Below are 26,516 nucleotides of genomic sequence, written 5' to 3'. Positions count from 1 at the left end.
GAAATACTCAAAGTTAAATGAGGCTTTGAAAACAGGCTTATAACTAAGCCATTAAAAAGCACAAGAATTCTTCTGTAGCTCTATTAAGGAGTAATAATTTAGGTTCCACATTGTGAACACATAGATTGTAAGGAAAATGATTTAATTTTTAATACTGTAAGTAATAAAAAAAAGACAGACATATTTCCTTTATGTCTTTTCTTTCCACTAATATATCCTGCTGCATATAACAAAAATTATACTTGAAATGTCAATTTTTATTATTTTGATTAATCACTATAATCACCCATTCCCAAGTTGCATCCTTGTATCCAAATTACCATGGAAAACACAGGAAATATATTTCAATAACCAAAACACCTTCTAGTAAAGCTGTGTTCTATTAATGCCTCTGCTACAATTCCATTTTATTTTGTGAGTTAGTCATTTATCTGTTAGGTCAACAAATTATTCATTGATAGTGATAAGTTGTATGGGAATCTACAGTGTGTTCGCTATATTAGGTTCTTTCTATTTTTTATACTATTGAAGTAAGAAGCTATTATGGTATATTACGTGGTTGTTAGTGCCAGGAAACTTCCAAGAGAGAAACTTTATCATTTGCTTGGGGATGGAATATATTCATATTAAGCAGTGGCACAAAGCAACAAGAATCAAATCTGGAAGCCAGAAGATTGGTTGTAGGTCTCAGTGGTCAGGAAGAAGGATAAGCATGGTTCAGAAAGTAGAAAAAAGTAAGGGGATGAAGACATTCCCAGACCTGGGAATGGTGTGAGCAAAATCATAAAGGCCAGTGTTCAGGGGACAGAGAGCCAGTGCAGGCATTTGGCTAAAACAGAGGGAAGTAGTGGAAGGTAACTTGGGAAAGTGTGGCTGAAGATAAAACCTTGACTAGGAAGAATCACTGATAAGAATGTATAAACTGAGGGGCATCACTGAGAAAGTAATGTTTGGGCAGATGTATCTGAAAGCAGTGTTCAAAAATCACCTGAAGGACAGTGAAAAAGCAGATTGGAGGCATCAGCACAGGCTATGCAGGAGGCAAGAAAGTTCCATACAAAAAGTGGCTCCATGGGCCAGTCTAAGAAGTTACTGAGAAAAGAAATATGACACCCATCAAGAAAGGGAACAACGGATATGGAGGTGGGCTGGACTGGGTGTTTATAACGGGCTGGGATGACTCATTATTCTATGTCTTTTAGGAAATGACACAACCTAAAGAGGGAAATTGTATTGGCACTTCCCTCCTGACACAGTAGCTGTTCAGCAAACACCAGGCAAATAAATGGAAGGAAGAAAAAAGAGGTGGGATAAGGAAAGGAAAAAGAGAGATGGGGGAGAACTACCAGCAGGAAAACAAAAAGTTTGCTAAAACAAAATCTCCTCCTCTATGATCTTTAGTGTCCTCCATCACAAAGAAAATCTACGACTCACACACCACTTTAGTCAACATGACTATCCCCATCAATGACTGATACAAGCAAACCCATGAATAGATATTAGTCCTTATACTTCTGGACCTTCTTGTATCATTGACCATTGGTGATCTTATTTCAACTTTTCTCCGACCTTCGTCACCTACCATAAAATCTTTTAAGTTTCCTTCTACCCCATTATTCCCTTTCAGTCTTTTTCACTGGCTCGATTTCAATTCACCTCATTGCCTAAAATGTGGCTGTTCCTCAGTACATCCCTTTTGACTTCAAATCTGTGCCAAAGTTCATTGTCTTCCATATTTATACTATCAACTCAAATTCCTCCATGGGCACCAAATCCATTTTTTTTATTAGATTCCAAACACATTGCCTAAATTGAATGCTTACTTGCTATGTCCATCCACTACCCCCCTCTGGTCTTCCTCTTGTATTTTCTAGCTCAGTTTCTTCCAGTTCCCCCAAATCTGAAACGTTGAAGTCTGTCCCAGCAACTCCCCCTCCCTTCCTTTCCATGTCTATCCCATCAGTCACTAAGTCCTAATAAACATGCCTGCTAAATAACTTTGTTTTTTATTAGTTTCAGGTGCACAAGACAATGTAATAGTTAGACATTTATCATTTATACCCCTCACAAAGTGATAACCCCCCTCCCCCAATCCACTACCCCTCTGACATCATATGTAGCTGTTACAGTTCCACTGACTATTCTTTATGCTGTACTTCATATCATGGATGATCTGATCACCATGCCTGATCACCGCAGTGAACTCCTGAAGCTGAAGTTGAACAATAATGAATGCTAAATAACTTTTGACTCAGTCCCTTCCTCATATCTCCAGTACTCTATTTCAGCCTCTCTCCAAGACAACACAAAATTTTCATGACACAATCGTTCAGTCTATCTATATACCAGTGCTATTTCTGCCTGGAGCATACTTATGTCATTGTACCAATCACACCATATTTCCATATTTTAATTTATATGATTACATGTTGGTTTCTCCTCCTAAACCGTTAGGCAGACGGCAGAAAAGAGCTGCCATTATTCATCACCCCCACATAGTATATAGTAGGCACTTGATAAAAGTTTGAGGGCTCAAATCATAATTGAATGAATCCCTTCTTACATATTCCATGACAAAATTCTCCTCATTTGAGAATGTGACTTCAGTCCTAACACTTGTCAACACCCTCACCCACCAACTTGCCCACTACTCACTAGGACAGCTAAATTATCTCTTTAAAGTACAAATCTGATCTTCTCACGCTCTATTTGAAATGTGTCAATGACAAGGCCGGGCCTAGCACTGAGGGCTCTCCATCATCTCACAGCTGCCTATCCTTCCAGCCTTACTCCCCCACCAATCCCTAAGCACACCCTTAAGACTACTTCAAGGGCCTGCAAGAAGTGTGTTCACTTACGGTCACAAAGTTACTACACAATTTTGTGTTCAGTGTTTCTTTCCTAAAACACGCTTCCTCAAGTTTTCTGATTAGCAAATTTCATCTCCCTTAAAATTCCTCCCAGCCCCCCAAAAAAGTCTTCCTCTTGAATTCTTTAATTGTACCCTTTACTCTTACTGTCCACTCCTGCTCTGAAGCAAAGACAGCAACTTTTGCGCTCATTGCACATTCTTTTAAGAAGCCTTTTGTTGCCTCTATTATTTGTGCCCATTTATCTGTTTGCAATCTCCTTTGGAATATTTAAGCCCTTCTCTAGAAGGAACATCATTCATTCATGGCATTTTTGTTCATCATTATCACACAGCTTAGCTCATAAAAGGTCCTCTAGAAGACCTTGTTCAATTAATAAATTAAGGAATCACTAATAAAGTGATATGTGATTTTTTTTCTGAATAACGTGAAATAAAGACATAACCTGAATTAGTGCTATTGAGACATAAATATGTCATCAGCTCCTTCCATGCTGTTGCAGATGCTCTTCCTTCAGCTATACAATTGGGAACACATCTTAAACCATGTGCACAAAAACACATCCTTCATCTGCCGCTAGAATAGCTGTTTCTATGATACTATCTCTTCTTTGGTGTTTGCCATTTACCACCCAAGACTATGTAAGCTTTTAATGAGACAAGATGTTTGAAGGGGTTCAAAACAGTCCTCCCCAAGATGTGCTTCTCTCGCATGTAGATGATTTCGAGCTGAAGACCATGGAGATCCTGCAGGCTCACGAGAAACTTTTACTTCTACCTTAAAGAATTTAAATTAGGGGTCTTGCCCATAATGAAAGTTATCACCGGAAATGTCTTTTAATCACCTATCTGTAGGGCAGGGGAAATTTCTGATGACTGAACATCTGCTCTCAGCAACCTGTGAATGAACTTCCTCCCCCCTGAAGCATCAGTGGGCTTACCTCATCCTGAGTTCAGAATGTCATATGTATCTCATTCTAACCTCTGTGAACCGCTCATGTATGTCGAGCTGACATTAGTATGTATGTAATTATATTTGGTCATTTTCTATTGGTAATCTGTCTCATGTCTATTTGCTTATCAGATCAGTGAAAGAAGCTAGAAGGGTAGAGGAACATTTCTTCCTCCCTCACATTCATATGAATTTGAAGTAAAACAATGCATTAATATAATTAAAAATGTAAATCTATTCTAAATTATGAATATTTGTTATTAATGTTTTATACAGAAAACCATGAATGTTTTTACATTTTAAAACCATCGTTATTTTATCTCAATGTGCCAATTCCTGCTAAAATTTCCTGTAAAACTCCTAAAATGCTGAAAAACAAATCTGATAGGACTTTAGCCCTAAAAATAAGAATACAAAGGAAAGTAACTCCTTTCCCATTTTCTGTGCTATTTTGACTAAATATAAAGACAAAACAAAAGTAGGTCAAGAAAAAACACCCTTCTCACCGAGGGACCTTCCCCGATGTGAATGTGTGTCTTCTGCTTGGCTTCACACAGCTGCCTCAGATGTAAAATCACGAGTTCATTTTCCTCCTGGTCATTGACTGGCTTCATTTTCTGTTGAACAGATAAACCAAGAGCACACTAGGTCAACACGGCTTCTCTTGTCTTATTTTATGTCCACTTGGTTTTATCTGTCTGGCAGACAAACATAAATAAAGCTAAGCATCCCACTCTTCTTAGAAGCAAAAGTAACAGTGGCATTCTAGAGACTATCAAATAGTACCATAGAATATATATCTTTAACTCCAGATAGAAAAATGATAAAAGGAACTTAGAAAAACAAGATCCAATTCTCATTCCTTATATCTTATTTGTAAGAATGGTAAGTAATGTTACCTGAACTCGTTCAAAGATGTCAGCTTGCTCATTATCTGTCAGTGATGAGAGATGCCTCTGAATTACCAGCTTGGCTCTTGGGGGGTAGAGACCTGAGGGAAATGATGAGGATACGTTTTAACCAGTATAATTGCAGAGATCAACATGTATATAATGCACTGCAACTTGTCCCTTCGCCAACGGACTCTGAAGTTAAATCTTCTCAAGGAGACGTGTTCCTGCCCACAACACACCGTGGCTGGACTATTACAATGGAATGATTAAAACATAACGGAAAACCTCACCACCAAAATCAACGGCCCCGTGTCAGTGATCCTGAAGTCTGATTTGTACATCTCGCTGATCACATACAGATACAGCGGGCACTAAAATTCATTTTGATGGTGTGATGCCACTCACTACCATAGCTTATTATTTGCTGGCAAAGTCTCGGTAAGAGGTCCCTTAGGCATATATTACAAAACTGAGTCACATGATTGTTTTTGTTTTATTTTATGTTGTTTATTCTAGTATCTCATTAACATGCCTAGGTTTAAAAAGGGAGAAGTCAAGAGGCTAGTTATTTGAAATAGGTAATGAAATCCATAGCCCAAGAAGGTTTTTTAGTCCTTTATTTCAGTAGAAAAATTGGATACAGCTGGAGTTTTTTTCAAATTATACATGTCCCCTCCACCGCTGTGATTCTGACTTCACTTCCTTCTTCTTCCCATTTTGGAATAACTGATTAGTATTCATCAGTGATACTGAGAGGCAAATATACACATGACTTAGGGAAGCTGAAGTTTCAATGTTTCTTCAAGATCTTGAGGGGCCCTGCTAATTCTGGATTCATAATTTGTATTCTTTTTCTTTAGAAAGTTCTCTAAAACTATAAACACTTCCGATGCCACAAAACTGAGGTCTAGCCTTATATACACATACATATAAATGGAGTCCTTCCCCTCTGCTATAGCTCTCTACAGTGTTAGAGCCAGCTTCTGACACACCGTCTGCTTGTATGAAAGTGTAAAACGCCTTTTCTGTAATAAAAAATATTTGAAAACACACTAACTTACAATGTAAAAAAAAAAGAGAGAGAAATACAAAGTTGCTTTTTTACTCCTAAGAGTTTAGCATTGTCTACATAAAAATACCTTATTTCTGCAGCATGAGGTATGAAAACTAAAAATTCAAAGAGGAAAATATAAATACTTATCATTATTCTATTAACATGTGGGGCATATTTGCTGCCAGTTATTTTCCTTTAAATATGCTTTATATTTTATTATCCAAGTAATGTAATAAGTTCTACATTTTAATAATACTAGAACATTATAGAGCTAAATTTGCCTTTGATAGATGCTCGACTCAGTGGACAAAGGCATGAGAGAAAAGATATTTGTGTAGATTCAAACTATCTTCCCTAAAATATTTAATTCCAGAGGGGACAATAGTAATTTTACAGTGGAAAACTCCTGAGACCACCCTGACCAGCTGATAAGGCCAGCATGACCAGTACTAAAAGCGATCAATCTCTTGAGCCCATGATAAGGAGGAAGCTCCATCCCATAATTCTCTTGCTGGGGAGGAGGGACCTGGCTCCAAATGTGAGAAGACATCACACAGGCCGAACTGACTGACATTCAGCCAAGTAACTGAGCAACACTCGTGGGAGATGTTAGATCACAAAAGACAAGAAAAGACTGAGGAAGACTCGCTGACTGCAGGTGACCAGGGTGAAATAACAACTACATAAAATGTAGGATGCTGACTGGAATCCTGGGACAAAAAACAAAACCAAAGGACATGAGTGAAAAAACTGGTGAAGATCAAGCGAAGGGTCGAGTTTAGATAATAATGTTGTATCAACGTTAATATCCTGTTCTGATCACTGCACCGGGCTACAGAAGTTGTTAGCAATGGGAGAGGATGGGGAGGAATATTTGGAAATGATCTAAAACTTTTCTGTAACTCTAAAAGTAGACCAAATTAAAGAAAAACATGTTTTTAAAGAAATATAGGGCATTATTTTATGTATTTTTCCAGACATAGCATCAAAGTGGATGTGTTACTCAGCAGATTATTTTTTCCCTTAATAATATAATTTTAAAATGGATCTAAGTTGATAAACAGTTGAAATTCATTCCCATTAATTGCTCCATTATATAAACAAACTTCCATTATGCTACTGATGGACTTTGAGGTTGTTTCCAATTCTCCATTATTCACAACCAGTACAACCTTGAATATGTCACCTTCTGAACCTGTACAAGAGTTTTCTGTTATTAAGACATGGAACTGCTAGTTAGCAGGGTGTGTGTAACTTTAGGTCAGTGAGTTTCTATTAATTGTCCCCCTAATGGTTATATTACTTTATACTCCCATCAGTATCACTTATGTGTGTCAATATCCCTACAATTTCATCAACAGTCAATCTGATGAGTATCTCATTGCTGTTTTCATTTTCACATCTCTGACATGCAGTGAGGTCAAACATCTTCTCATTTTTATTATTGAACCTTTTAATTTCCTTTTCAGAGGAGTGTTTTTTAAATATGATTTGCATAATTTCCTACTGGCAGTTTTATCTTTTTCTAACAGATAATAAGAGATCTCACAAAATGTGAATACCAACGTTATCTCCTCAGTTGTCATTTATCATTTAACTTCCAAGAAAGTGGTTGTTATGTAAAAACTTTAAGTTTTTATAAAGTCTAATCTGCCGATGCCTTCTTTTAATAGTTTTGCATTTTTTTGTGTCTTAAAAAAAGGCTTCCTAGTTTAAGGACATAATATTCTTACTATCTTTTAATGATTTTACTATTTTGTTTGTTTACACTAAGGACTTTGATCCATCTACAATGTATTTAAGTAGGATAAATAGGAGGACTCTTTCTCTCTTTGGACAGCAAATTGATCCAACACCATTTCTTGAATAAACCTGCTTTTTTCCCACAAATTTATAATGTTCTCTGTACGATTTTGTAAATGTTACATATATATATTTATATATGTATATGTATTTAAAATAATGTTCCATTTTTATAAAAGTTATATATGTTTAAAAATAATATGTGTTCTTTACAATTATAATTATGATTGTAATTGTAATTAAATGCTCTATTTTGTAACGGTTATATATATATGTTTGAAAATAATGTGTATTCTGTCGAACTATAATTACAAATTTTAAAATCTAAATATTACATTTAGATAATCCTTGATCACATTGTTGAATGGCTATTCAATAAACACTGCTGTTCATTGTCGATTTTGCCATGTGCCTATGATTCTGCTGCCTACTGAAAAGAAATCATAATTTGCAATTACAAGGACAAGACCATTCTCTCCTTTGTTCTGGAGTTTGTGCTCCCCCCATCCACCCTAACAACTGTCATACTGAATTGTATTGATCTGCTCACATTCCTGTCTTCCACTCTAGACTGTAAGCTTTCTGGGGGCACAGTTCACATCTCAATCACTTTTGGATTCCCAGTACCTACCATATTGCCTGGCACATAGCAGATGCTTAACAAGTATATATTAAATTGTGTTTCTCCTGTCCTGCAGTAATTTTCAACCTTCTTTGTTAGTAAGAAACAAGGAAAAGAAAGGGGAAGTGAGTCAGATAGTCATCTTTCCCTCATGGCCCTCACCAAAACACATTTTTTAAAACCTGCTTTATGATATTACATCAATTATCTCAGTCATTTTCAAATGTCCTTCAAAAGCTACACAAGTTTCATTCCAGGGAAAAGGCATACATCATCAAGTGAGAAGGGAAGAAAAGAAAGACTTAAATAAACAGTTGACATTCTGAGATGGTTTTGCCTCTCTTCATTCATTTAACAAATATTTGGTCAGTTCCCACTATGTACATAGCGCAGTCTTCCGAACTGTGGGAAATGAAAGTCCCTTCCGTAAGTCTGCCTTCAGGAAAAAAAAATAAAAAATAAAAATTGAAAAAAAAGAAAAAGAGAAAGAAACTGGCGGGGGGTGGGGGGTGGGTAGGGGGTTGGGGCTGGGGGAAGGCCAAGCATCTAGGAGAAACTAAGGGCACGAATTTGACTGGATGTGAGAAATGATTCTTTGGGCTCTTGTTTCACCTCAAAACAAAGAACCATTCAGTGACAGTAGCGACTTTTTCACTTCCCAAACGCCAAAGCAAACTCCCCTTTTGCCCAGGCCAAGTTATACTGTACCTTCAATCCTTTCACAGAGCTTATGCAAAGAGTGCATAGGGCAGGCCTCGCACAGCTTAATCTGGGTCTTGGCACTCTGCAGGGCAGCTGCTGTACTGAAAGCCTGTTTCAGAGTCAGCATTACCTCATCAACCTATAAGAAGAAACAAAACTCAGGTCTATAAAAGTTTGCATTCATGGTAATGTATTAAAATCCCAATAGCCATGTGAGACTGTGTTGATGCTGACTAAATAATAAATAATGGAATCTAGATGACGCCAGAGCTGGTAGAAAGAAAATATTGTCATGAAGTTACACCTTCAATGATACATGTAATTGAAAGCTGAATGAAAAAAGACCATTTTTAATGTGTGTAATATACTACTGACCTGCTATTTGTTTGCTTTTTCTGAATCCTACTAAGTCTTTTGCTATCACAGACAGTTTAATTGATAGTCAATCAGGGCTCTGTTTAATTAAGTAGTTTATCAGAAAAAGATCTCTGGAAGTTTTGTCTGCAATATACAGGGAGCAACAAAATAGTTTTCCTATTCACTTGTGCTAATAGATATCCTATTTATTTTACCCTTCTGGATCATTTTAGTGTGAAAAACAAAGCAAAGTTCTGGGGGAAGTGAATGAGATTTAAATAATGCTGGGGAAGTCTATGAATGTCACTGGTCTTATCTCTATGGCTTCTAATTTATTATCATGGGCTTCTGAGTTGTGCCACTAAATTCTGACATCATGTTCTCTAACAGCGCAGTCTCACAACTAAGCCAGCATCTTGAAAACTGCCAGCTGCTTTCCTCCTTACTCTTCCAATGACTTGGTCAATCAGTTTGAACCTAGCATTCTAGTTTCCTCGTTGCTTTTTCCAGGTCAACTACCCTCTCATCCTTATGTACTGGTGAACTGACTTCAGTCCATGTCTCCTTCTTTATGATACAAACATCAGCGTAAGGATGCTTTTCCTACCCACTGTAGAACTGAGATCAAAATAAAAAATCTGCATGGAGAGCTATGGAATACTAAGAGCCTCATCTAGCTTTGACATTCAAAACCGTTCCCCATGCTCATAAACCATTTTTTTTAAGACTTCATTTCCCCTTCCCCTATGGCCTGGATTAAGAATAATCTAATATTTAAAGGATTTAATCTATGTGTACATCTACATTTGAGTGTATGAGGAACCTAAAATAAAAAGAGACTTTATTCTTCTGATATTGCCAAAAGGAGAGGTCAAACACTCATCGGCCAGTCATTATTCAGTTAAGTTTTACTATATTAACAACTTCATAAAGGCTTCTGAATAATTTCACATCACTCCATGAATAAAAATGAATTATTCAATCTGTTCTTTAATAATTTAAAAATAAAGCCCTCTAATTCGATAAAATAAAAGCACCACACGTTTAATGCATTTGCATTTTTATTTCATTTGCTTTGTTACATTTGCAAAAACAATTTTGGTTACTTATGCAGATGTGTATTTGTTTTCTTGCTTCTCGTTTATTTAAGGTACTGAAGGGATTACCCATCTACTTAGTTTTCACATAAGTTTATTATTTGTTATTTAGTAATTCTGCCTTATAAAAGGCTTCCAATGGAAATACTAAACTTTCATATTTTCTTATCAATTTCTAGATAAAAACAAAAGGCCATTTCAATGGTGTCTGAAATGTGGCTACCCATTTCTCCCAGCTACAAATATTACTAAAAACTTTGACTTCTGAAATTCTCAACGTTTTATTTTTTTTTTAAATCCACCGTTTTTTTGTGGTGTTTTTTTTTTTTCCCCAGATGGCCTATATATACTATTATGGGAGCAGAACAATTACAAGTTCGAATTAGTGTACTACGTATGAATAACTTAATTGTTTTACTCTACATACAACAAAAAAAATCATAGGTCATGTTAAAAGGTTAAAAGTAAAGAAATGAGCAAAGATAAAGCAATCATATGCAAACCAAAAGGAAGTATTCTTAGCGTTACCAAAAGGCAAAAGAAAATTTCCAGTGAAAAGTGTGAGATGGGACAAAGAAAGCCAATTTGTGATACTTAAGTGAAAATCTGTAATGAAGATAATGCTCATAAACATTTATACACCAAACTTAGTATTGTGTAGCACTTTAGAATAAGTCTGGAAATCACAGAATGTGTAAGAACTTCAAAAGACTATCTAGTCTAATTCTCTGGAAAAATTTAAACCTGGGTCTTGGTAGCTTGAGTCTTCCCCACACCCTCCCATCCCACAGATATCACTGCATCTGTGGAGTTTTACTGTTTCCTTGTCTATAAGTAGGAATTTCAATTTTTTTCACACCTTTTAAAACAATTTTGGAGAAGCAGAAATGATATTTTCTACAAATGTCAAGGGTTGGTTAAATAAAATTAAGCTACCTGCCTTCAGCTAATTTAAAAAGGCAGGAAGGAAGGAGTACCGAGCATCTAAACTTCCAGTGTGAACCTCTATGGCCCATCAGAACACAATACTATTTATCAATTCATAGCAATTGCTACAAAGAAGGAAAGGAAAATGCTAGTTGTGTATTCTTTGTACTCAGGGAAGTCAGCATGAGTGGTTTTGCAATAGTTTGTCTCACACAACTGCCAAGCCACATCAATCATAACACTGCTTAGACCTGTAATATATAATTGACTGTTTTGTTCCATATGTCAGCTGCTTGAACCATCCTCTGTTATGCAGGAAATTTATATTTAATTTTTCTTCTAGCTTGCAGTTCTGACGCCTTACTATTCAGTTAAGATGTCTTCTGACAAAAGTAGAATAAACAGGGTTTCAAAGCCTCTAACACGGGCCTTGTCTTAAGAACCACGGTGCCAAAACTGAGATTCTGATCCAGCTTCAATGTGATAGGACCACATTCTCAGCCAGTCTAGTCTGTTGCCTTAGTCACAGAGCTTCTTAAGGTGGAAAAAGGCAGCACATTCCCAGACTTTCTATTCTGAATTCCTGTTTCCAAAACTCACTTTACATGCATGGGGGTAAAATGAATATACTAAATACTACAAACAAAATTTGTAAAAAGGGTTGGAAATAAGTTTTCACATAGTATTCCTTTTACTATAGATTATCCAGAAAGCAGAGATTAAGCGGCACTCAGCAAATGATTGCATGAAGTTAAGAGCAATTCACTCCATCATTCAATATACACTTCACGGCACTTGATATTCTAGAACACTGGGGGATGCGACAAGAACACAAACAGTCCTAACCTTTGGGATTCACAATCTAGTGGAGTAGAAAGTTGTGAACAAATAAGTGTGGGGATTTGTAGGAATTGTGAGAGACCTATGAACGAGGCGTATAGCAAGAACACTGACGACAGAGCAACTAAATACTCAATTCCTGACAAAGGGCATCCCTAGGATGTGATATTTAAGTGGGGTCCTGAAAAGTACACAGTAGCAAACAGGTCACAGTAGAGCAAAAGCAGGCCTGCTTCACATCCAATGAAACAGTAGGGAAGAGAATGTGAAAGCAGATAATGAAAGAATGGTATACACTCCGTACTTAGTGTCTGGGTGGACTCACAGGCCCACATGGTCACCTTCCCCAGCTGACAATATAAAGCCAGTGAGTCCTGGCTCCCGCCTCCTCTGACAGGCAGACTCCTCCTTCCATGTGAGGAGCCAACTGTGACCTCTGAACTTGAGCTGCACTTTTGTGAGCCCCAGCCACTCACTTAAATCCTTGATCTCACGTGTCTCAGACACGAAACATTTGCTGATTCAATAGCAATGCAAATAAAAGCAACATCACACCAGTCATCGCACCAGCCTCTGAGGTCTGGCATAGACAACAGCTTAGGGGACAGAACAATGTGTGAGGACACGTTCATGAAAGGGTAAAGCATTCCAATGGGGATTGGAGAAGAAATGAGGACGGCTCGTCTGCCATGCTAGACAATCTAGATTTTTGTCCCTTAACAAGGAGGCATAAATTGGCTTCAGGTGAGGACATTTGGTGAGAAAGAAAGCTGCAGCATAACATGCAAAGTGGAGAGATGACAGATTAAATCAGTGGCAAGGAGACTAGTTAGGACACTAATATAATAGTCTAAGAGGATGAATGCCCAGAATCAGAGTGTAGACAGAGAGAAAAAGGAGGAGAGATGCACATAAGGGACATTTCTATCTTGAGTTAGTAAGATTTGATTAACAGTGGATATAGAAGGTGAAAGAGAATGCATTATGGTTTCTAAATTGGGAAGTTGGGAAAATAGAGCTGCCAAAATAAAACATGGGATATATGACAGGTTTGGGGAAGGTAGGAGAGTAAAGAATCTAGAACACGGTGGAAGAACCAGCCTTAGCTAGGAAGAGGGTCAGAGGGGAAAGGAGTAAGGACTGAGCTGGGCAGGGCGTGGGTGAGGAGTGGGAAGAGTGGTAGATTATTCTACATTCTCATTCTCTACCTAACTCTTACTTGGTTGGCATTTTCCAGTGTTGTGTCATCAGCTCTCTTTGGCTTTCCCTCTCGTTCTTCCCCCTGGGTGCTCATCCACTCCCAGGCCTTCAACTATCATTTACATAATAACAACTCTCAAATTTCTATCTTGAGTCCTGAACTGAACGGATTACACAGTGGTCACTTAGATATCAACATGTGAATTTTTCAGAGTTATGGTTAATTATTTAGAGAGAACAAAATTCAAATGGAACTCTCTTGAGAAAGAAACCGTTAGTCATCAAAGTGACTAACTTATTCCCTAGAGAAAAAGATTGAGACCGAGAGGGCATTAGTCAGAAAATGCCTTTGTACTAATTTACTCCCATTTCTTCATTTTTCCTAAACTCATTGTCAACACTGGGGATAAGGAAGGAAAGAGTAATGCAGGAAAGATGGCAACATGCAGCAAGGAAATAAGGAGCATTATGCCTGGCTTATTTGTACATGTCTAAGTGGTGTGTATTTCCCTGGGAGAAATGCTTGTGGGAAGATTATATGGCTAAGGACATATTTTTCTTCAAAGTGGTGTATCTAAAGGTTTGTGTTAAAATGGTTAGGAGAGATAACACAAGTGGAACAATAAGTAAAAAATTTTAGGGAAAAACATCAACATATTTTTAGTCAATAAGATGTATTTCCAAGTTCACCTTCCATATTTCTTCTTAAACCCCAACTGTGTCCATAAATGGGGTGAGGTAGGAGAGTGTTAGAGAGAACAATTGAATTTCAAATTCCAAAGAAAGAAATGAAGGCTAAAATAAGACCACAAAGAATAGAGTATTTAAAAAATGAGAACAAAAACTAACGAAATAAAGGGGGGAAAAATCATTCTCTGCTCTATTGATACAAGCATTATCTACTCTGAAATGCTACAGCAATTAAGAGAATAAGTAAGAGGCCTTCCTTATCTCCTTTCACGAACAAGAGAAAAAGTAACAGCTTTTCTCCTGTTGTTTGTCTTTTCCTACCTTTTAAAAATATTCCTGGTAGCATGACTGGATTTGTTAACTCAACAAAGTATCTAGGCTTAAAAATTACCATGACAGTTTGTTGTTGTTGTTTTTTTTGTTTTTCTATTGTTGTGCTACTTTCAAAGAGCAGAATTGTATTTTCTAGATGCCCTCTTCTTTTTCCAATGTGAGGCTTGGGTTCGTAAGAGACAAGTCTCCCATTAGCAGGGTGTGGACAGCAATTACATCACTTACCAGAGATTCACTTGCACACTGGAACACGTAACATATATACTGGCTCAGCCCAGGCTCTGGTGACTCCCGACAGATAAAACCAAAGTGATCAACATGCTTTATACCCTGGAAGGGAAAGAAGTGCAGTGTGTATGAGAATATGTCCTTTAATCAACACTGAAAATCAACACTAGTTCTATGCTTTGACACTTCCATTAATTTCTCCTTACAACACTCTAATAGGGGACAAAATGTCATAGCAAATTTATATGGTGACCTTTTGATATATAAAATAAAGGTTGAGAGCAAAAACCCAGATATTTTTTGTTTGTTTGTTTCAGACACACATTCTATTTAGTCAGGGCCACAGAAGGGAAAATGTGATGGCACGATCCATTGTCTCTTGTAATAAATCTGCTACTCAGTGATTGCAAGTAATGGAGTTTTCAGTTTACTGGTATTCTTAAAATAGGTATTCTGATGATTCATCATAAACCTTGTTCTTGTCAACATGAGGCTAAGAATCAGGAAAACTACCACTGGCAATGATCTAATGAAATGTCATGCCATTCCCTAACAGGTGCATTAAAAATACTAGAATATTTGTCTAATTAGAGACATTGAAGGAGCCACACCTATTACAAGACAACACATTAAATAAATTATTGCATATATCAATTATCCACATTCACAAATAAATCACTATACTTCCTGAATGCAGGCTAAATAACCTCAGCTATACTTAATAAAAAATTTGGAATCATCTGTGAATCTGTCAGCCTGAATATATACATATCGATTAGAAGACAGCACCTTGTTATGTTAATAGCAAGCATAGTCTTTGAAAAGCCAGGTACGCAAAGCGTTTAAAGTTATCCTGCAGTGAACCTAAATCTCAATGAAAAATAAAAATGGCTTTGGAGTCACACAGATTTGTGCTTCAATCTTAGTTCTGCCCTCTACTGGGTATGAGATATTGTGCTAGGCTGCTAATAATTACCTCTGAGACCCCATCTCTCATTTTAAAATAGTAGTAATGGCACCTATTGTAAGGTATTTTTGACATTTAGAACTAAGAAATATCAATAAGAGTTCCTGGCATGTTTGAGGAATGGTAACCACTACTTTTGTAATAATAAGCTTGATCTATCCAATGGATATGGAAAAAAAAATTAATCAACTGATTAAAAAAAAGTCAATAAGGAGGAGGGAGATTACAATTCATGAGGTAAAAGTCAGCTCCATCTGGTACAACTCATGATTAAAGACTACCTTTTACTCCCAAGAAACAAAAATTCTAGATCAGATGGCTTCACAGGTAAATTTCACCAAATATTAAAAAAAAAAAAAAAATTAACACCTATTCTTCTCAAACTATTCCAAAAAATTCAAGAGGAGGTAAGGCTCCCAATCTCATTTTATGAGGCCAACATCACCCTGATTCCAAAACAAGACAAAGACATCACAAAAAAATACAACTATAGGCCAATATCCCTAATAAACATACTTGTAGATGCAAAAATCATCAACAAAATGTTAGCAAACCAAATTTAGCAATACATTAAAAAGATCATATACAACAATCAAGTGGGCTTCATTCCTGGTGTGCAAGGTTAGTTCAATATCCACAAATCAATTAACATAATACACCACAAAAACAAAATGAAAAAGAAAAATCACATGGTCATATCAATAGATGCAGAAAAAGCATTTAACAAAATCCAGCATCCATTTATGATAAAAACTCCCAGCAAAATGGGAATAGAGGGAACATATCTCACCATAATAAAGGCCATATGACAAACCCACAGCTAATATTACACTCAATGGCTAAATGCTAAAAGCATTCTCTTAAGATCAGGAACAAGACAAAGATGCCTACTTTCACCACTTATATTCAACATAGTATTGGAAGTCCTAGCCACAGCAATCAGACAAGAAAAAGAAATAAAAGACATCCAAATGGGCAAGGAAGAAGTAAAATTGTCATTATTTGCAGATTACATGATACTATAGAAAAAGAACCCCAAATATTCCACCAAAAAAAAAAGAATTATTAGAATTGATAAATGAATTTAGCAAAGTATCAGGATACAAGATTAATATTCAGAAATCGTTTGCATTTTTATACACCAATAACAAACTATAAAAAAAAGAAATTTGAAAAATAATTCCATTTACAACTGCATCAGAAAAACAAATAAAATACTTAGGAATAAATTTAACAAAAGATGTAAAAGACCTGTCTCAGAAAATCATAAGATATTGTAGACAGAAATTAAAGAAGATACAAATAAATGGAAACATATACCATGCTCACAGATAGGAAGAATTAATACAGTTAAAATGTCCATACTACCCAAAGCAATATATAGATGCAATGCAATTCCTATCAAAATATCAATCGCATATTTCACAGAACTAGAACAAATAATCCTAAAATTTATATGGAACCATAAAAGACCCCAAATAGCCAGGGCAATCCTGAGAAAGAAGAACAAAGCTGGAAGTATCACACTACCTGATATCAAATTATACTACAAGGCCATAGTAATCAAAACAACACAGTATTAGCATAAAAACAGACATATAGATCAATGGATCAGAGTAGAGAGCCCAGAAATAAACCCACATCTATATGGTCACATAATCTATGACAAAGGAAGTAAGAATATACATTGGGGTAAAGACAGTGTATTCAATAAATAGTGCTGGGAAAACTGGACTGATACATGCAAAAAAAATGCAACTAGACTACCTTTTACACCATATACAAGAATAAACTCAAAATCATAAAACTCCTAAAAGAAAATATAGGAAGTAACTCTCAGACACTCCCCTTAGTAATATTTTTACTGATATTATCTTGTCAGACAAGGGAAACAAGAGAAAAAATAAACAAATGTGACTACATCAAACTAAAAAGTTTGTGCACAGTAAAGGAAACCATCAACAAGACAAAAAGACATCGTATTAAATGGGAGAAGATATTTGCCAATAATACATCTGATAAAGGGTTGATATCCAAAATCTATTTTAAAAAAACCCTCATAATACACCTCAATGCAAAAAAAAAACACACAATACAATTTAAAAATGAGCAGAGGATCTAAATAGACATCTCCACAGAGGACATACAGAAGGCCAATAGACATACGAAAAGATGCTCAATGTCACTAATCATCAGAGAAATGCAAATAAAAACCACAATAAGATATCACCTCACACCTGTCAGAATGGACATCATAAATCCGCAAACAACAAGTGTTGGTGAGAATGTGGAGAAAAAGGAACACTTATGCTCTGTTAATGGGGTTGCAAATTGGTGCAGCACTATGGAAAACAATATGGAGGTTCCCCAAAAAATTAAAAATAGAACTACATTGTGATCCAGCAATTCCACTCCTGGGTATTTATCCAAAGAAATCCAAAACACTAATTAGAAAAGATATATGCACCCCTATGTTTACTGCAGTGCTAGTCACAATACCCAAGATATGGAAACAACAACTGAAATGCTCATCGATAGACGATTAGATAAAGAAATTGTGGTACATATATACAATGGAGGATTATTCTGCCATAAAAAACAATGAAATCTTACCATTTGCAACAACATGGATGGACCTAGAGCATATTACGCTAAGTGAAATGAGTCAGACTGAGAAAGACAAACGATCTTACCTGTATGTGGAATCTAAAGGACAGTATAAATGAACAAATAAAACAGAAATAGGTTCATAGATACAGAGAATAAACTGATGGTTGCTAGATGGGAGAGGGGTTAGGGGATGGGTGAGAAAGGTGAAGAGATTAAGAAGTACAAATTGGTAGTTACAAAATAATCAGGAGAGGGTGAAATTCAGTATGGGGAATATAGTCAATAGTATTGTAAAAACTAGGTATAATATCAGATGGGTACTAGACTGATCAAGGGATCACTTCACAAATTCTATAAATGTCTAATCACCACACTGTACACCTGAAACTAATATAAAACAATATTGAATGTCAACTATAGTTATACACACACACACACACACACACACACACACGCACACATAGTCATGGGATGTAAAGTGATGCTTGGGGAATATAGGTGTCAGATGGGTAGTAGATTTGCTGGGTTTATCACTTTGAAACTAATAATTAAAAATATATATCTTTTACTAGCTTAGTACTAAATGGGAAAAATCCATAGAACCTCGTTAGCTCAGTGAGCCTTCAGTCAGAGGTAATGTTTCCAGTAAAGAAAACTACTGTCTTATTCCATGCTTACCAGCAACACAGTCCTACAGATTTTGAAAAAAGAAACATTTGTAGGTGTGCATGTTTTAAAAGCACACCTGTTTCTCAATGAGGCCACATTATATCAGTTCAATTCTGTGGAAATAAGTAATAAGAACAGGGCTACTCAGTGAAGAACAGAGGGTTAACTTGATCATTATTCCTGTCAAAGGCATTTCCACCCTTCATTTTGGTTTAATTCTTTTTCTGGACCAAAATGTCAGCATGGAAAACTTGCTTTAAATAAAAAGGAAAAGCAAAAATCAGATTTGAACTGCCAGTGTTATACATTTGGTTTGGCTGGTTTCTCTCTCTCTCTCTCTCTCTCTCTCTCTCTCTCTCTCTCTCTCTCTCTCTCTCTCTCTCTCTCTCTCTCGTTTCCCTCTCTATCTTTCTTTTTTCCTTTAGGTGCTCAATGAGCATTGCTAATTTTCTTACTGAAAAGCTTGGGGACTGTTGGGTGAGAGACGCGACCTTTCAGGATGACTCTTCATGCTCTGGGGGGTAGGAACTACCTGGTTTGTACAACCACTCTCTAGCTGGTAACTGGCACAAGTCCCTACATGTAGAAATATCCATTCAACATTTATTGAATACCTAAGTGTTAAGCTCTATCTTACCACATCTTATTCTGATGTTCTACAGAATAAGACACCATAGAATAAGACGCCTGCCCTTACAGAGCTTATGATCTTGCAGGAACCCCCCATAAACAGGTAATTACGAGAATGTTCAATAAATACTTTCTCTGTTAAAGTGAATAATCTTTCTACCTAATTTTTTGTCCTTTAAATAGGAATTTAAAAATTTGCAATATATTCTTCCCATAGAGGAATGCTGTGTCTCCTAAATTATTATAGTATAAAATTTTTATCTTCACAACATAATTTGATGTCTTCATATAATAGAACAAATACTAAAACAGAATATTAGAACAGCATTAATTGAGGCAAAGTGAATAATTAATAAGATGTACAAAAGCTTGTTATTTTCAAAGGGAAGAATGTCTAAATATCATATCTATGGGAATGCTAACTCCAAAATTTTATTAAAAGACAGTATTACTTTTTCAACATTAAAATACAGGAAGAGATCATTCCAAGACCCATGTCCCTAAAGGTACATCTAAGTCACCTCACTAGGAAAAAGTTAATCTTTCTCTATTCCAGTGACCACCTCAGAGGAATCCTGGCATTTTTAATCGTCTCATCTTTATACTTAGATACCCGCTCTACTCCAACACCTTCAAAAATTCTTTCTATGTTTATAATATACAGAGGGTGCCAAAAAAAATGTATACACATTTTAAGAAAGGAAAACTGTGTTAAAATTGTAATAATAGGGGCTGTCCCAGTGGCTCAGGCGGTTAGAGCTCCATGCTCCTAACTCCGAAGGCTGCCGGTTCAATTCCCACATGGGCCAGTGGGCTCTCAACTACAAGGTTGCCAGTTCAATTCCTCGAGCCCCACAAGGGATGGTGGGCAGCGCCCCCTGCAACTACAGTAGAACACGGCACCTTGAGCTGAGCTGCCACTGAGCTCCCAGATGGCTCAGTTTGTTGGGGCGCATCCTCTCAACCACAAGGTTGCCGGTTCAACTCCCGCAAGGGATGGTTGGCTGTGCCCCCTGCAACTAGCAATGGCAACTGGACCTGGAGCTGAGCTGCGCCCTCCACAACTAAGATTGAAATGACAACAACTTGACTTGGAAAAAATGTCCCGGAAGTACACACTGTTCCCCAATACAGTCCTGTTCCTCTTCCCCAATAAAATCTTTTTTAAAAAATTGTAATAATATATACCAATAATAAAACAAGAATACAAGTCGCGTTTGACTTCTGCAATTACAAGAGGGCTCAAAGTGGTTGCCATCAGCATCCAGACACTTCTGATTATGGCGAACTACTGCTTGAGCAACGTTGACCAAAGTGTCCACTTGTATACATTTTTTTGGCATCCCTGGTATTTAAGTAATTTTTTATTTTTGGATGGATATTCTAAATTACTACTATGGTACTTAGGACACTAGTTTGTGCCTAATATGACATTGTACACATGTAGCTATATCAATTGTTTTGAATAATTTCAAATACACAGTTTGTGAACTAAAAATAAACAAAAGAATGAAAATATACCAAAATTTTCTTTTCAAAACTTAGCATTTAGGTGAATAGCAGCTGAAAGTCCTAGTTCTCCTTTTTATTACCTACTATGATATGAAGAGCAAACATGACTCAGTAACACCCACAGGTTCTGTTGCCCAAGATTCTGAGGAACACCACCTATGAAGGTATTTTCAAAAGAACTCTCCACCACAAAAATTCCATCAGTGGAAGGAATTTGCTGACGTGATGCTATGCGGAGAAAGGGTTGATGGAAATGAGAAGAAACTATTATGACACTGAGAAACCTGGACGGGATTTTGTTCTTAGCATAGACACAAACACATGAACACTCTTAGTTTAAGACAAATCCATTTAAAAAATTAAAATAAAATAAAAAACACAGTAAAATTTGAAGGGTATTAAGCACAGTTATTTTGTGGTTAATTCAGAAACAAGATTTTTTTGGTTGGTTTCTTCAAATATTATGATCTACTTCAATACATACCTGTGAACAAGAAGAGATATCTTTAAAATTCTTTTCAAGCACAACTGATTTAGTGTCTGGACTGATGAGGTTAATTTCAAATCGCCCAACCTTAAAAATGAAAACATTCCAATTCATTTCAACTCACAAGGACCTAACATCTTAATTCGCAATTAAATATTCAACTATAATATAGACTCAAATGCTACATCCAGTTATATATATTCACATGTGTTTCATCATCCAATCCAACCAATATTTCAACTCTAAATATCAGCTGCCTCATAACATTTCTTTCTTTTGCTAAAAATCATGAAAATTAAGTTGGTTCTAATTTACAAGAGACAAGAAACCATTTTTTCCAGATTAAAAATGCTTGTCTTTTCACACACACACACACACACACACACACACACGCACGCATGCACGCGCACGCGCAAATTTTCCTTACTTCATGATTTCTGAAAATACAAATTATTTGATTATCTTTATAATTATACTTTCTCCCAAATGGTCAACAAAAAGATATATTTGCCATTGGGAAGATAAGTTAAAATTTTTGAAACTAAGCAACCATTCAGAAAAATTAACAGTGAGGACTGTGGCTGAGAAAAAGAATGAATCTGATAGCCCAAAGAAGAGGGGAAGTAATTTACAAATCACCAAAGAAAAGACTATACACACTTTAATTACATGAGTAGACTTATCAAAAACAAAGCAGGACGAAAGAAAACTAAAGAACTTGCAAACTTCTGATAAAGCAAATATTATACACAGGGGCTTTTACCAAGGTATGCTGTGGGTTTCCTTCTACTGGGTTCTTTACATCAGGATAAAAGGACAGCCACTCATTTTTTTAAAGAAAATTCAAATCTTACAAGTTGAGGATTAGAGAATCTCTCTACAGGGCTTTGTTACAAATTAAGCTCTATTAAGTGGAACATGACATTTTCTATACTCTGTACAACTTCAAAAACTTTGCTCTTTTTAGAGTTAAGATATGTCTTTTACACCTATAACATATCCTGCACCAAATTACTGTCATCACTGATCCAGTAAATTATCAGCTCTATGATGTTTCTTTAACCTTCTCTTTTGGGTGTATTCTCATCTGAAAATACACGTATGTGCCTCTGGACTTTTCTTTTTTTAATCTCTATAAAACTTTCTCTCTTCCCCATGCCTAATCACACTCTCTAGATCCATATCTTTAAATCCTCTATAAAATTGGCTTTCTGCAGTTATTTTTTAAAAAAGCAACATTTATTTAAGAATCCACCTAAGGCATTACTGCTGGTGATACTAAAAGTAATCTTCTATTCTTATCCTCCCACCAGCCTTCCAGGACACTCCTTTATTTTAACTGCTTTTTTTCCTCCATCGCTCCCTGTCCTGCTCCTTCATTTCTTACAATCCACATTCCATGTCTGCCTGTCAGCCCTTTCCTCCTTTCCTTTGCTCCTTCTCCATCTGCCTTATCTGCTTCCCAGAGAGGAAGAAATAAAAGTGGGATTATTGCAGAATGAGGAAGTGGGAGGGGCCGGACACCCGGCTGCTTCTGTCTAGCAATGGACGGGGACAGGCCCGAGAGCCCCTGCCAGGGCAGCACCTGAAACAGCATGGTTCTGTTCTTCTCCGAGTCCGAGGGCTGCACGTGACTGGGCGCGCTGGCGTGTCTCCTTCGCGGCTGTGGTTTTTGGCTGTTCTCATGAACTTTCCTTTGCAGGACTCCGGTGACGCTGCTGCACCGAGACCGGAACTCCTGCTGTTCATCAAAGCCTGAATCTTCCAAAATCCGCTCAGGGAAGGAACATCGAGAACTGGACAGCCCAGGCTGGCTGACCACGGCCGGGAAGACAGGGTGGGTGTTGGTGACGCCATCCTCTTCCTCCAAAAGAATGTCTGAGGGTGAACTGGGTCCCTCGACCTCAAAGACCACCGGGTCACTGCGGGCATCGGGGTCGCGCGTCTCGCCCTGGGTCCTCAGGCGCTGCTGCTCGTGAAGGCTGAACTTTTCAATGCAGTCGTCGATGAGGCTGGATGGGGCCTTCTTGTGGGTCACGGTCACCTTTCCACAGTACAGGACTTCGAACTTCTGAGAGTTGTAAAAGGCGTCCTCACTGTCTTTGCTGGGTTTGGCATCCTCTTTCATGGCAGCTTTAGACAACTGCCTTATGCTGCTGATAACATCAGGAACCTGGAAAAGAAGGGTACATTACACACCTATTAGAATGGCTAACATCAAAAAGACCAAACGCCCTCTGAGATGTGGAGACACCGAAACTGTCATACATTGTATGCAGAAATGTACAATGGCACAACCACTTTAGAAAACTGTTTGGCAGTTTCTTAGGAATTAAACATAGACTTATCTCCCACCTAGTCATTCCACATACAGAGATTTGGCTAAAAGCCCTGAAAACATATGTTCACACAAAGGCTTATACACACATATTCATAGAAGCCTTAGTCATGATGCCCCCAAACTGGAAACAACCCAAATGTTCATCAAGTGAATGCCCACAAATCATCAGGGGAATGCAAATCGAAACCACAATGATACATTACCTCACACCTGCTATAATGATACCATCAAAAACACAAGAGATCACAAGTGCTGGTGAGGATGTGGAAAAAAGGGAACGCTGTGCACTGTTCGTGGGAATGTAGATGGGTACATTCCACTATGGAAAACAGTGTGGAGATTCCTCAAAATATTAAAAACTAAAACTGCCATATGATCCAGCAATCCCAATTCTGGGCATATATCGAAAGGAAACAAAATCCTAATCTTGAAAAGATATCTCTACCCCCATGTTTACTGCAGCATTGTTCGTAATAGCCAAGGCATGGAAAAAACTTAAGTGTCCGGCAGCAAATGAATGGATAAAGAAAATGTGAAACACACACACACACACACACACACACACGAATAGAATTTAGCCATAAAAAAGAAGGAAATCCTGCAATTTGTGACAACATGGATGGACCTTGAGGGCATTATGCTAAGTGAAGTCAGACAGAAAGACAAATAGTACATGATTTCACTTTTATGTGGAATGTAAAATAAATAAATAAATGAAAACAGACTCATAGAAACAGAGAACAAATCGGTGATTGCCAGAGGCAAGGATGTGGGGGTGGAGAAAATGTGTGAAGTTGGTCAAGGCACAAACTTCCAGTTATAAGATAACTAAGTTTTGAGGATGTCATGTACAGCATGACAACTATAATTAAAAATACTATATATTTGAAAGTTGCTAAGAGAGTCGATCTTAAAAGTTCTCATCATAAGAAAAAAAATTGTAACTGTGAGATGAGTGATGCTAACTAAACTTATTGTGCTAATCATTTCACAATATATCCATGTATCAAATCATTATGTTGTACACCTTAAACTAATACGTTATATGTCAATTACATCTCAATAAAACTGAAGGGGGGAAAGTGAATGGATAAACAAAATATGGTACATTCATACAATGGAATACTACTCATCATCTCTTACCTGGTTTACTGAAATAACCTTTCACTGGTGTCCCTTGCCCCTTCCATCTATTCTCAAAAGTCAAAAGGATTCTTTTTAAACTTAAGTCATGTTACTCACCTGCAAATCCTCCAAGCTCCCCATTTCATTAAGAGTAAAAGACAAGATCTTTACAACGTCCTACAACGCCCATGTCATCTGCATATGACATATATCTAGCTTAAATATGCACTGTGGCTATACATCCTCCATATGATCTTTAGAGAGTCAACCTGGATTTTCATTTTTCCAGCCTCACCTCATTTCCTCTGACTTATTCCTACTTACACTCCCTCTCTCTCGCTCTGCTCCAGCCATATCAGTCTCCTAGCTATTCCTTAAACATGCCAGGCACACTCCTCCCTCAAGTTCTCTGAACTCCATGCTCCTTCACTGATAACTGCGAAGCTCTCTCCCTCACCTCATTTAAATCCATGCTCTAAAGTCCCTTGTAAGGCCGTACCCATCCACCATTCTCTCTCTCTCTCTCTCTCTCTCTCTCTCTCTCTCTCTCTCTCTCTCTCTCTCTCTCTCTCTCTCTGCCACAGCCAGTATTCCCCTGGATTTCCCCCCTACTTTATTACTCTCCATAGCACCACCTTTAACATTCTGTATAATTTATTTGCTAGAATGTAAGCTCCAGGAGGGTGGTGATTTCTTTTCTTTTTTTCTTTTTTTAATTTATTGGGGTGACAATTGTTAGTGAAATTACATAGATTTCAGGTGTACAATTCTGTATTACATCATCTATAAATCCCATTGTGTGTTCACCACCCAGAGTCAGTTCTTCTTCCATCACCATATATTTGATCCCCCTTACCCTCATCTCCCACCCCCTACTCCCCTTCCCCTCTGGTAACCACTAAACTATTGTCTGTGTCTATGAGGGTTTTTTTTCTCATTTGTCTTGTTCTTTTGTTGTTTTTGGTTTCTTTTCTTTTTTTTCGTTTTTCATTTTTTCTTTGTTGTATCCCCAGAGCCTAGAGTAATTTTTGGTACACGTTAGAGCCTCAATATGTGTACCGACCAAAATAAAAACAAAAAAACACCTGTTTTTGGTAATTTTTATTGTTGGAGAAAGAGGAGATCATTTTACACTCAAGGTTGCTTCACATTCAGACATCTATGGTCTATCTTCAAATCTGCTAGCACCAATTCTAAATCCAGAATTTCTTCTCTTTCATATGATTATTTTGGATATATATTGCCAAAGAATTCACAGTTTAAAAAATCACAACAACTTCAGCTGGCTGGTATGAGTATTTCCTATGAAAGAATAAAGTCCAAACACTATAGTTTCATTAACTCACCCTGAAGACTTTATATGTCTCAGGGGGAAAAGTCAGGTGTTTCGTACTAAAGCATGACCAGCAACCTTAGCTCTCTGACATTTTCTTTTTACTTTAGTACCCGACAAGTTACAAAGCTATGGAAACTGAGCGAGCTTACATTAAACCCCACAAAAGGCAAGATGATTCCAGTGAGTTGGGCAAAGCCCTAAGATAGAATGACCCCTTCTTCCTCAAAAACCATAGTTTAATACTTCATCTGAGTTTGCAACCCAAGAGCTCC

General features: G+C 37.1%; 1 protein-coding gene across 5 annotated transcripts in view; it reads right to left on the bottom strand.

Annotated features, from left to right (window-relative positions):
• Positions 1 to 26,516, bottom strand: part of TBC1D4 (TBC1 domain family member 4) — a 176,175-nt gene that overhangs the window by 46,798 nt on the left and 102,861 nt on the right. For all 5 annotated transcript variants that reach the window (XM_019738151.3, XM_019738153.3, XM_019738155.3 and 2 more), the window contains exons 2-7: positions 23,028 to 23,615; positions 21,440 to 21,529; positions 14,565 to 14,669; positions 8,902 to 9,034; positions 4,721 to 4,812; positions 4,328 to 4,438 (exon numbers count right to left, since the gene is read on the bottom strand). In XM_019738151.3, the coding sequence (XP_019593710.3) occupies positions 4,328 to 4,438; positions 4,721 to 4,812; positions 8,902 to 9,034; positions 14,565 to 14,669; positions 21,440 to 21,529; positions 23,028 to 23,615 (1,119 nt within the window). The remainder of the gene's footprint in view (positions 1 to 4,327; positions 4,439 to 4,720; positions 4,813 to 8,901; positions 9,035 to 14,564; positions 14,670 to 21,439; positions 21,530 to 23,027; positions 23,616 to 26,516) is intronic.

Source organism: Rhinolophus sinicus, chromosome 16 (assembly GCF_057876585.1).
Source record: "Rhinolophus sinicus isolate RSI-liver-muscle chromosome 16, RSI-T2T, whole genome shotgun sequence".
NCBI classification, from domain to species: Eukaryota; Metazoa; Chordata; class Mammalia; order Chiroptera; family Rhinolophidae; genus Rhinolophus; species Rhinolophus sinicus.
The sequence above is the reverse complement of the archived record's forward strand: the minus strand, read 5'-3'. Positions and strand labels throughout refer to the sequence as shown.